Here is a 13032-nt window from a genome sequence, read left to right on the forward strand (position 1 = left end):
TTAATAAAGGCAAGTCCTCTTCGCTCCTCCTCTACCTTCGTCGTTTTTGACACGCCGCCAAAGATTAAGATACATTATAAACAAAGTAGGCGGTTTCGGTGCGGAAACAAAGAAAATACAGTAAATTTGTTTGAATATGAGAATTTCTTTCGTGGGAACAACGGTGAAGTAAAATGTCCACGGCGCCGGTATCTGGTGTTCACTGTTGAACAGTAGTTTTGTCATTCAGTTGCTTTTGATTAGCCATGGAGAACAGAAAAAGGAATAGTTATACGAGAAGTGGGCGCTAATCCACAGAAAACAAAAACGGAAATTGCTTAGACCGCGCTATGTACAGTCATCAGTAAAAGACGCTATTTTGAATGAGTTCCTAAAACTGGGTTCAAAATTAGCAAAACGCAGCCGTCAGCAAGAAGGATGGTACGCAGATTTCGAGAAATCACTTTTCACATGGTTCCGGAAAAAGCGGGCTGCAGCTCTACCAATTAGGGCAACATGCTGAAGGCAAAGGCGATAGATTTAGCTAAAATGATGAGTATCACTGATGATTTCAAGGCTTCATCAGGATGGTTGCAAGGATTTAAAGATTATCAAGGAATCACAGGGAGAACAATTTGCGGTGACTCAAAATCTGCGGACGACGTCAGTGTGCAACACTGGAAGGAAGAGGTTCTGTCGGGTATCGTAAGCGAGAATCAGCCTCCAAACATCTACAACTGCGATGAGACCGGCCTATTCTACAATTTCTTTCCTAATAAAACATTAGCTGAAAAAATGACTCATGCCATGGAGGGAAGGAAAAAGTAAAATTCGTGTAACAGTACTTTTCGCCACCAATGCAGATGGATCTGACAAACTTCCTCCACTTGTGAAAGGAAAAGCGAAGAATCCGAGGTCTTTTAAGGGTGCGAAAACAAAACCTACGGGATATGAATCCAATGGCGCAGTGGTTGAATAAACTGGACATTAAAATGAAAAAGAAACAGTAGAAGATCCTTTTTCTTATGGATCGATGTGCAGCACATACAGCTCAAATCGTTCTGGAGAATGTCGGAGTTGAATTTTTCCCTTCTAACTGTACCAGTGTTCTACAACCGCTTTATTTGGGCATCATTGCAAATTTCAAAGTGCATTATAGAAAAATGCTGGTTCAACATTTGATAACACTGAGTGATGCAGGAAATGAACCTCTCTCCATTAATTTGCTACAAGCCATGGACTTTATTTCGGCTGCCTGGAAGCAGGAGTCATCCTCCACAACCAGCAACTGTTTCCGCGAAGCTGTTGTCTTACTAGAAGAGGCTACCTCTAATGATGATTATGGGGACGAAGTTTTGTCTGGCAATGAGCTAATGCTACCGGAAGGCGTAGAAGTCGATACTTTTGTACATTTCGATATCAATCTGGCTGTATGTGGAGAACTACCGAATGAAGAGATTATTGCTGATGTATGCCAACAACGCGGCGGTGATGGACCAGCTACAAGGGATAGTGACATTGGAGATGAAGATAACAACTTGAATCTTGAAACACCTGAACTGAGTGAAGTGTTAAGTGCAATTGATGTGTGTAGGCGTTACATCAATGCGAAAATATGTAGTGAAAATGTTTTGAATTCATTACTAAGTTTGCAAAAGTGGGTTTATACTCTTAATGCAAGAAAAGTGAAACAAGCCAAGCTATCTGATTTCTTTAAAGCTGGACTAAGTTCAAAATAATATTTTCTGTCTTAATGTGTTTATTATTTGAAACGATTTACACATGTAGGTCTACTCCATTGGTTTTTTGAGTAAATATGTGATGTATTGCGTAAGTCTGATTTCTAAGTAATTCTGAGTTACAAGTAGTTTTTCCTCTTCCCCTTGATATACGTATAAGTCAGGTTCAACTGTATATCCCAACCCATTGCCTTTAGTATATCCCCAGAAATCTTATCAATTCCAGCTGCTTTCCTAGTTTTCAACTTTCGCATCTTACTGTAAATGTCATTGCTATCATAGGTAAATTTTAATACTTCTTTAGTATTACTCACCTCCCTTATCTGGACATTATCCTTGTAACCAACAATCTTTACATACTGCTGACTGAATACTTCTGCCTTTTGAAGATCCTCGCATACACACTCCACTTGTTCATTAATGATTCCTGGAATATCCTTCTTTCAACCTGTTTCTGCCTTAAAGTACTTATACATACCCTTCCACTTTTCACTAAAATTTGTATGATGACCAATTATGCTTGCCATCATGTTATCCTTAGCTGACTTCTATGCTAGATTCAATTTCCTAGTAAGTTCCTTCAATTTCTCCTTACTTCCACAACCATTTCTAACTCTATTTTGTTCCAACCTGCAACCCCTTCTTAGTCTCTTTACTTCTCTGTTGTTATATAGTGGATCTTTACCATTCCTTACCACCTTTAAAGGTACAAACCTATTTTCACATTCCTCAACCATTGCTTTAAACCCATCCCAGAGTCTGTTTACATTTTTATTTTTCATTTTCCAGCAATCATAGTTACTTTTGTAAAAACCCCTCATGCCTGTTTTATCAGCCATATGGTACTGCATAATAGTCCTAATTTTAATACCTTCCTTTCTTTCACATTTATTTTTAACTACGACAAAAATAGCTTCGTGATTACTAATACCATATATTGCTTCGGTTTCTCTATAGAGCTCATCTGGTTTTATTAGCACCACATCCAAAATATTCTTCCCTCTAGTTGGTTCCATCACTTTCTGAATCAGCTGTCCTTCCCATATTAACTTATTTGCCATTTGTTGGTCATGCTTCCTGTCTTTCGCATTACCTTCCCAATTGATATTTGGTAAATTGAGATCACCTGCTACTATCACATTCCTTTCCATATGATTTCCAACATAGATGATTATCTTATCAAATAATTCTGAATCAGCGTCAGCGCTACCCTTTCCCGGTCTGTACACTCCAAAGACATCAAGTTGCCTATTATCCTTAGAGAAGAGCCTTACACCCAGAATTTCATGTTTTGCATCCTTAACTTTTTCGTACCTTACAAAATCTTCTTTCACCAGAATGAATACTCCCCCTCCTACCATTCCTATCCTATCTCTACGATACACACTCCAGTTCCGTGAGAATATTTCTTTATCAATTATATCATTTCTCAGCCATGATTCAACTCCTGTTACAGTATCTGGTAAGTATATATCTATTAAATTACTTAATTCGATTCCTTTGTTTACAATGCTTCTACAGTTCAGCACTAACATTTTTATGTTATCCCTACTTGATTTCCAGTTCCCTGTTCGCTTAACACTGCTCCCTAGGCCACCCCATTTCCCTGAATGTACCTGCCTGTAACCCTTCTAAACAAGTTTCCTAACTTATATGTACCACTGTGGTTTAAGTGAAGGCCATCTGAGCGCAGATCCCTGTCTCCTACCCACCCATTAGGATCTAGAAATCTCCTTCCCAGTTTCCCACATACCCACTCTATAGTCTCATTTAAATCCCCAATCACCTTCCAGTCAGTATCCCTCCTACACAGTATTCCACTGATAACAATCTCCGCTTCCTTAAACTACATCCGTGCTGCATTTACCAGATCCCACACATCCCCAACTATGTTGGTACTTATACCTGCTTGTCTTGCGTTGTTAGTACCAATGTGAAACACTACCACCTTTTCCTTTCCCTCTACCTTCTCTTCTACTTTCCTCAACATCTGCCTCAACCTAATTCCTGGATAACACTCTACCCTGGTTCCCTTTCCTCCACACACTTTCCCCACATGTCTAACGATGGAATCCCCCATGACCAGAGCCTCAACCCTACCCACCTCATTTGATCTCCTCCCCTCCTGGTCAGCCCTATCTTCTCTCACTGCTGCAGAAGCTACTTCCTCCTCCCTTTTCACCCTCCCATGACCCTGTTCCACCTGTCTTTTCCTTTCCACTACACTACATTTCCCTTTCTTACCCTTTCCCTTCCTCCTACTTCCACACATCTCAGCAACAGTTCCCTGATCCTCATATTCCCTCGGTTGTTCTACCTGCAGTGACTCGTACCGATTTCTCACAGCCCTTGTCTTGAATTCTGATCCTGAACAGAGCCCTTAGCCTGCAATCTCCTTTCCCTTAAAACATTAGACCACCTGTCTTCTACAATTCCCCCATTTCCTTCCCATCCCTCCTTTACACCTACTGTATCCTGTACATTATTTGAGGGAGGCCTACTTTCCTTCCTGTCCTCTGAGAGAATCCTAATTATCTCCCTCAAACTCTCCAACTCCTTCCTTATACTCCTTAATGCCTGGCCACACCCACAGTTCCTACACTTGCACTGCTTAGTCATTATTTACAGAATAATGGGAAGAAAAGGAAAAATAAAATAACTTATTCTGTGCAAATAAAAATGAAAGGAAAGAAATATTGTCTAGGATAGTTCACAAAGATCACACAACAACAAGGTAATTAATGTAAGCTGCTACTACTACACTACAATACTACTTAGTTGTCCAAATTTTTTTTTCTACATCATCCTAACAGAATGAAAATTGCTGTTAATTACTGAAAACCGAAAGTAATACACAAGAATCAGGTCTACACATTTCTAAACTGCAGTTAAGTCTACCCTAATTTCTGCAACAGAATTCTAGTAAGAGGGTTAATACAGATACCACAGATACTAGAGATACTATATTGCATAAATATTTCACAGTAATAGAATAAACACACTAATTTATTATAAGATACCTACTATAATACACTACAATGATTTTAAACTACGTTCAGACATATCCTAATTATAAAACAGCAGCTATTACTAAGCACAAACTCATTCATTCATTATTTATTTACCATAAACCTTTACAGTATCTATGGAAGGCCATTGGAAAAGGACAAGCCCCCCTACACGTAGTGGAACTGAAATGGAAATTACAATTAGTTTGAAATTCGCAAGCCTACTCAAAATATTAGAATAAGCACTCTAATTTCTAATAAGTCCCTACAATACACTACAACAGTTTTTAAACTATGTTGAGACGTATCCTAATTACAATAGGTTATTATTAAGCACAAATAGAAATGAAAATTGCAATTAGGCCTGAAGTTTGAAATTTGCAGGAACTACCGTACTCAGTTATTACCAACAAAGTTAAACGCGTAGACAGAATTAGTATTTCTTTATCCTACTATGCTCTAATAGAGATGAAACCTTGCATTTGGTTAAATGCTTAAGTATCGATAGGATTGCCGTACGCAAAGAAAAACACAAATATAACAGGCAAGATACTATCTAATATACCTTATCTTCACTACAATTCTCAACTGAAATGTGGTTATGTGATTATTACAGCTGGTGGAATTACTATTATTTTCTCTACTCCACGGTACAGAGAATAAATATCCTTAATTAGGCCTGCTGAAAAATACGAGGTTGTCTACAATAATTTCTCAAAAATATTTCTGTCAAAACCACTCCTACTACTCCAGGAACTTGAATTGCAATTACTGGGATATATGAAGTTTATTATTATTAGCTAACCGCTGAGAAATACTGAAAGATTGAGGGAGCGAAATATAAATTACGGATACTTTAACAACCTATTCAGAACTACAAATGATTGGAATACAAGATCAGCTGATTTTTATTTATATTTACTTGACTACACTACACCCTTTGTTCACGACTGTAGCCAACAGTGCAATATTTGAATATGAAGAGCGACAATAATCAATGACAATACAACGACTGTTAACTATTACCATGTAATCTCTTTAACTTCTTTTTAAAAGGAAGTTTAAAGGCGTATTGTGTTTTTTAGTGTAGTAAATTATTACCTTCGAGATAGTTTGAACGGATATCTATACGAAATACCGGAGAAGTTGCGGCGGAAGTTATGGTACTATTCCTTATGATAATCTGCCTTTGTAAGTATTATACCAACGAACCTACAGATATTTACAAATATTTTTAAAGTTAATATTATTACCTAAAGTAGTTCCTAAACCTAAATTCGAAACAAGGTACACCTATAGAGCATCCAGCGTTAAGAAAAGACTACAGGCCTTATGGGCTTTTACTTCTATTGGTGTTCCCCACTTTAGTTCTACATGTATATAAAAATTATAATGAATTCCTATCAAAACGTATAATTTTTCTTACGAAACAAGCATTGGTTGTGCCATACAATACTGAAGAAGATGTAAAATCATTTTGATATCTTCGAGTTTATCCTTTTAAATATTGTATATGCGGTTCAGTACACGGAACAGCCGGCCATGCTTGTTGCATTGCGCGCCACATTTCAGCGTGTAGTGGGGAAGTGTGTACAGTAGTCAACATGTGTAATAACTCAGCTTAACCACTGCGAATCATTTCAAAATAAGGAAGGAAGCCAGCGAAGGGTCACTCCAGAGTCCCAGCAAGAAGCGGGAAAGGAAAAAGTCAATTCGCAGTAATTCCAGACTCATTAAATACAATGATTTTGTCAGAAGTGGAATACGGCACACTGTTCATGAATTCTATTTTAGAGATGAACCGCCAACTCTGAACACAATCCTCACTTCCGTAACCAGCAACCCCGAACTACCTGATTTTAAGGAATCATACGAATAGGTCATTCAGCATTCTGTATTTTATGTTGCGGAAGAATATTAAAGTTGTCGTATTTTGTGATAAACATGAAGCCCTTGCATCTGTTGTCACTTACGAGTAAATTTATCTGAAATGACCTGAAGGATACATCACCGAGATAGAGATATCTCGCCGTCAGCTTCCTGTGTTGTAACCACACAGTATTTGCCTTAATACTGAAATGTTTCTGGGGGCTAATAGACTCAGCATTGCGCTCCCGTAAAGCAACAACGATCATGAAACTTTCTCAGATATAAGAAATAAGACAATCATTTCAGTTTCTGGACATGCATGTTGTCCACATCCCTGCATGTTCAAACTCTTACTCTATTTCGAATGTTACTGTCAGTGGGCTATTATCCTTAGAAACGTTATGGCAAAACGAAATTTAATGACTAATTTCATTAATGACTGGAGATAATCTGACATTTATATTATTATTAGTCTTGCAACAGCTGTACCAAGCGATGTAGTCTATAATTTTATGTCATCACTGTATTTCACAAGCAGTGTCCGAGCCGCGGTGAGTGAGCGAGTATGGCAACAGTGGAAGGCAGCAGGCCCATAAGGCCTATAGTCTTTTCTTAACTCTGGATGCTCTATAGTTAGCCTACTTAACCTAGAAAACGTAATTTACCTAAGACCAACTGAAATACTTGTTATAAAATTTAAATAAATATCACTACTCCCAATTTCTACCAACAAGCACTAAACACCACTATATAAATAGCACTAAATGAATCACAAATACACAAAATTAAGCTACTTCAATAGGTTTTAACTACTTTATCACTACAATAATGCAAGAGCTCTCTCAACAGCCAACTGTTCTCAAGCGCATCAAACAATGTTCGAACAATGCACCTTTGCTTTTTCATAGACAACGATGCAGAAAAGAATAGGTCTACATTATTGATATTTTAAAATTCATGAATGGAACAAATGTTAATTAATGAAGCTTTTAATTCCTTTTAAAGATACACACCAAAGTTAACCCGTTGGGTGGGCGATGCATCGAGATCTGTGGCTACAAATCGCTTGCTCGGCAGCAAACGCGGATTTATCCGCCGATTTTAATTATTTTTTCTCAGTAACCTGCCTGCAGAGGTTTTTTTTCAGCAACGTATTCTAGATAAGTCTAAGATGTGATGTGAACTTTTTCAACTATGTTCTCCCATTTCCAATGCGTCATCCACAGGTTGCACCAGAAAGAACGCAACTTACGTCCAGGCTAGAACGACCTAAAGCCCAGTAGCCTCGCGATGAAGCTCTAGCTCATCACCTAATCAACCGTTGGATGAAATAATATTGCTGTAGAAGGTATTTCTGGAGATCATGATACTCAACAGACCTCTCTAATGACACTTTATAACTGTGACCTTGAGTTCTTGGGCTCCTTCTTCACGACTGGAGTGTTTGTTTCCTGCAAGTTATTATCACACACATGTATTCCGTAATACAGACACAATTCATGATTTTTTTCCAAACTGCAGAGATTAGGGTTCAGTTCCTTTTCTTACACTTTTTCCGCTAAAATGTGTAAAAGGAATCACCGGTCCCGACTGTTAGAGGATGACAATTTACGGGTCATGATAAACAAATTGTTGAAATTTAGTGGGGAGGATAGTGATCTTTGTGAAGTAAGTTTTGCCGATTCTGGCGCAGCGGTGTAGGGCGCAATGCGTCCGCCTGTCACCTGGCGGCCCCGGGTTCGATTCCTGGCCGGGTCAGGGTTTTTTAAATTTAATGATTAATATCGCTGGCCTGGGGACTGGGTGTTTGTGACGTCCTTAATCTTCCTTTCCTCACACACAACATTCCACACTACCGCCATTCCAATTACACGCAGGTTTATACAATATGGTTCCAGTAGAGGCAAAAGATCCCCATGGGTCGACGCCCTGAACAAATAGCATTTTTTTTTAAAAAGTTTTGCGGAAGGGTAATTTGTAAGTGACAGGAATTTACATGGCACAAGTACTGCAGGCTGGAACATACAGGGTTCGGGCCCAGCTGATGTGAATATATAGCAGTCGCGAAAAAGATAACACGTGTTCGATTCCTGTTCAAGTAGGAACCACGACAGTGATAGTGATGATGATAATGGTCCAACCAGTGTAACTTCTTCGTCAACCTGGACCAAAAGTGGACATAAAGAAGGTCCTGCTTTGATCCAAAATTCTATCATGATGTAAAGGGGAGAATTATCCAAATTATCCTCTTGAATTCCAACTTGTATCAAGTAATCTTGGTGTGGGTCTCATATACTGGAACCATACTGTAATTGGGGTCCTTCCAGAGACTTTAACACACTCTCCTTCACATCCTTACTACAACTCCTGAACACCCTCATAACCATATGAATAGATTTGTAACCTTTACTTACTGCCTTGTTAATGTGATTACCTCAGTGAAGATAATTCCTTGTATTAACACCTAAATAGTGATCCTCATGGGGTACTTTCACCCCTATCAACACGGTAATCCCATTCACCATCAATCTGTTGTCTGGTGTCCATCTCACAATATCGTTGAGGTTTTTTTGTAGTTGTTCATAATCCTGTAACTTATTTACTACTCTCTTTATAACATCATCTGCAGAAAGCCTTGTCTGTGATTAGAGTTCTTTATTTATATCATACCTGCTAAGTATTCCGGTTTTTCCCTAAAAATGAACAGATTTTGAGTGCGTTTTATGGTTGTACGGATGAACAACTTTATTGTACGGATTTTGAATATCCGCACTTGTTTTCAATTTCTGCAGTCAAATACGATTTGTTTGACTTTCGATGAAATGAAATGGCGTATGGCTTTTAGTGCCGGGAGTGTCCGAAGACATATTCGGCTCGCCAGGTGCAGGTCTTTCGGGTGGACGCCCGTAGGCGACCTGCGTGTCGTGATGAGGATGAAATGATGAGACAACACACACCCAGACCCCGTGACATGGGAATTAACCAATTAAGGTTAAAATCCCCGACCCGGCCAGGAATCGAACCCGGGACCCTCTGAACCGAAGGCCAGTACGCTGACCGTTCAGCCAATGAGTCGGACTGACTTTCGATAGTAGCTGGTAATACGAGATGCAGTGTTTCAAATTCAGCCGGTAAATGTATCGATAATCACATTATTGAATATCGCTGTGCTTTTGTCACCTGTTCAAGCTCAAGTGCTTCATTCACTGAGATGTTCCCCAACGAGTAGCAGAAAAGAAATCAGTGAAAAGTAGCAGGCTGTGAATTTATAGATAACAACTTTAATAACTGCATCATGCTTCGTAGCAGCTGAAAGCCTTTGTTTGTGTTTTGGTGTGAGTGACATTGGCGGTAGTTCTAAAACTTGTGGAATTGTGTGACGAATTTAGTATTTTTAGTGGTGTTCGTAATGAGTTCAACTAAGAAATGATATTACCAGTCTTTTAGGGAGGCATATTCTGTTGAATTTCCTTGTTTTATACGATCACGGAAAGGCAAAACATTCACATTCTGTTCCATGTGCTCGTGGATATAAACGTTTCTCATGGAGGAAGAACAGAATTAGTAAATTACATTAAATTTGTTAAAAACGTCTTCAATGCAAAATGTAAGGATGGCAGTCAGAATTATTTTCTTTTTTTTTTTTCTTTTTTTCCTCTTCTGGAGCCAATCTTGATATAGTAAGAGTGGAATGCTTGTTCACTTCATTTTTAGTTGAACATAACATCCTGTTAGCTGCTGCTGATCATGCTGGTGCTCTGTTTAGGAAAATGTTTCCACATTCAGAAATTTCAAAATATATGGCTATGGTCGTATGAAAATCGCACGCATTTGGAAAAAGAATGACTACGAATTCAAGAAGTGAACTTGTTGGTTACATGCAACGTGAACCATTTTCTTTAGCTATGGAAGGGAGCAATAATAGTAATGCTAATGCCTGTTGCTCACGGTAAAATTTTATGTCAAATTTATTGTATTGCCTGTTGCTCACGGTCAAATTCAAGTTTTATAAAACATTTGATAAAACTTTTCATAAAATAGGACATGTTCTATTCCGTAAAATTTTTTTTACGAAACGAACCAATCAGCAAAGCTGACATCACGATGATGTTGGCGCTACATCGTGAGAAGATTGTGAAGCTCGATTGTAAGCGAACGCTTCTTTCTAAAATGGCAGGATCCGGGTGGACTAAGGAAGCTGTTAGTGTTTTACTAACAAATACCAGAAATATTCTTCTTTGTACGAAGTTAAAACACCACTTGACCACAACAGAAATGCAAGAAGAGAGGCAGAAAACACAATCGCCGAATCCCTATATGAATGCCGGTCTTCTAACCTCAACTAATTTTCGACCAAGGACAGCAATTCTCTACCTTCTTCTCTTCTTTTGATCCAATCCCAAGTCCAGCATTTCCTGGCATTTTTTTCTTCGTTTTTACCATTGTACAACATATAAGTGCAGCTAAAGCAGCAAGTTTTGCTTTGTTTGTTAGAGCCATTCTCTCAAAGATACTGTAAGTTGAACAGCTGATTCTTGGCTTAAAAGTTTATCGATAGATGGCAGCACATACAAATCTTAGTTCAGAAGTGAATTCATAGATGGCCATCCTGATGCTTCGACGGATTTTTAAAAATAATTTTACTGCGAGCAACACAACTTGTTTTTACCAAAATTAATTGTACAGCAAATTTTACGAAACATGTTACTGTGAGCAATAGGCATAAGCTTTATCCTATTGTCATCTGTTTTCTGGCAAAGCAGGAATAGATAGTTAGCTCAGTGTGTCTGTCCCAGCCTTGGTGGTGATTCAACGGGACATAATATTGGCAATTTGGTAATTTCACAATTAGCATTACAGAATACCAATTCAAAATTGTGTAGCGTTCTGTTTCGACTATGCTCCAGTCATGATTGTAAAGAAGAATGGAATTGCTGCTATTTTAAGGGAAGCGCAGTAATCTGCTTTCTTACTGGGTTGCTCATGCCATTTGATTAACTTGGCTGCTGAAAAAGGTGCGAGCAGTTTGCTTGTTAAAGCTGATGAACTATTAGTCGACATCTTCTATTATTTAGAAAAGAGTTGTAAGAGGAAGGAATGCCTTAAGAAATTTCCAAGATCTTCACAACAAGGAAACTAAGAAGATACTGAAACATATTTGCACAAGATGGCTATCATTAAGAAGGTATCTGCAGAGGCTGTTAGAACAGTGGGATCCACTACTTGGTTTCTTTAAGTATGAGGTGCTTGTTAATGCTCAGTGTGCATCAGCTACTAGCTTAACATCATTTACGATCCCAAAAACCGAGCCTGGTAGTTCCAAAGACCATGAAAAGAGGAAAGCTACTGAGTCGTCAGAATTGGTTGCTCCCAAAAGATTTTCATGTGTCTGAAAATCTGACACTCCTTTGCTAAAGAATAAGAACATATTGAAAATTGTGAAGACTTTTTTTTATGGTTCTCTCATCAGGCTTAAATAAGGCTTACTGTGCATTCCTGTATGCTGTCATTCCTTTATTTGAGAATCTCAATTCTATACTTCAGAGTGCTTCCCCTCACATTCATAGACTACTAGAACTAACGACGAACCTGTTAAAGCAGCTGCTTTCCAGATGTGTTAAACTAAAGGCGATCAAAAGTTCCCTTTTATTAAAAGTTCCATACCGTTCTATTGAGAATCAGAGAGACAATGATGAGCTAGTCATTGGCATTGAGACAATGAACTAGGTGAAGAAACTTAATGATAGAGATAAATCAACATTCTTTTCATCTGCACAAAATGTGATTATATTATTAAGAAGTTCCCTCTCGTTGATGAAGTACTGAAACATGCAAAGATTGCAGATGTTTCAAAAATTGAAGATGCCCAGTTTTCTTCTGTACAATTCTTTCCATCATTGTTGCTGAGGAAGGACTGTGAGTTGGTTGAGGATGCAATGTATGTGCATCAGAACCAAGTTGCTGCTCTTCAGATTGATGGGATGTTACCACTTAATCAGTACTATATACATACAAAAAAATTTGCATTTATATTTCAAGTCACATTACAGTACTAGTTTCAGCCTTTATATGTCATCTTCAGTTGAAAATAGTTAAAATACTAAGTTCTAAAATAGCACAGTTCACTGTTGTCTAATATCACTGCCATTGTCTTAAAATATTTTTGTAGTTTAATACCACAGTTCAGTATCACTACTGTTGTCTTAGCATTTTTTTTGTAGCAAAATAGGGTTGTTAAAACTTGCTGTGCACCAGTTAATTACATGTGAAATATGAGTATGGTGTCTTAAATTAATACGTAAGATAATTTTGTATATGGTAACCCATTTGCTACGTGTTATCGAAGCAAACCCATTCTCCAACCTTTTCTGCCCCCAGCCCCTCCTCTTCCCTCCACATCCTTCTCCCTCCCCTCCTGCACTCCAAGCAATAGCTCA

General features: G+C 38.3%; 1 protein-coding gene across 1 annotated transcript in view; it reads left to right on the forward strand.

The window, feature by feature from the left end:
- Nup160 (nuclear pore complex protein Nup160) overlaps positions 1–13032 on the forward strand; it is a 358544-nt gene that overhangs the window by 223644 nt on the left and 121868 nt on the right. Inside the window, exon 12 of the mRNA XM_068225252.1 lies at positions 1180–1636. Coding sequence (XP_068081353.1) covers positions 1180–1636 — 457 coding nt within the window. The remainder of the gene's footprint in view (positions 1–1179; positions 1637–13032) is intronic.

This window comes from Anabrus simplex, chromosome 1 (assembly GCF_040414725.1).
Source record: "Anabrus simplex isolate iqAnaSimp1 chromosome 1, ASM4041472v1, whole genome shotgun sequence".
NCBI classification, from domain to species: domain Eukaryota; kingdom Metazoa; phylum Arthropoda; class Insecta; order Orthoptera; family Tettigoniidae; genus Anabrus; species Anabrus simplex.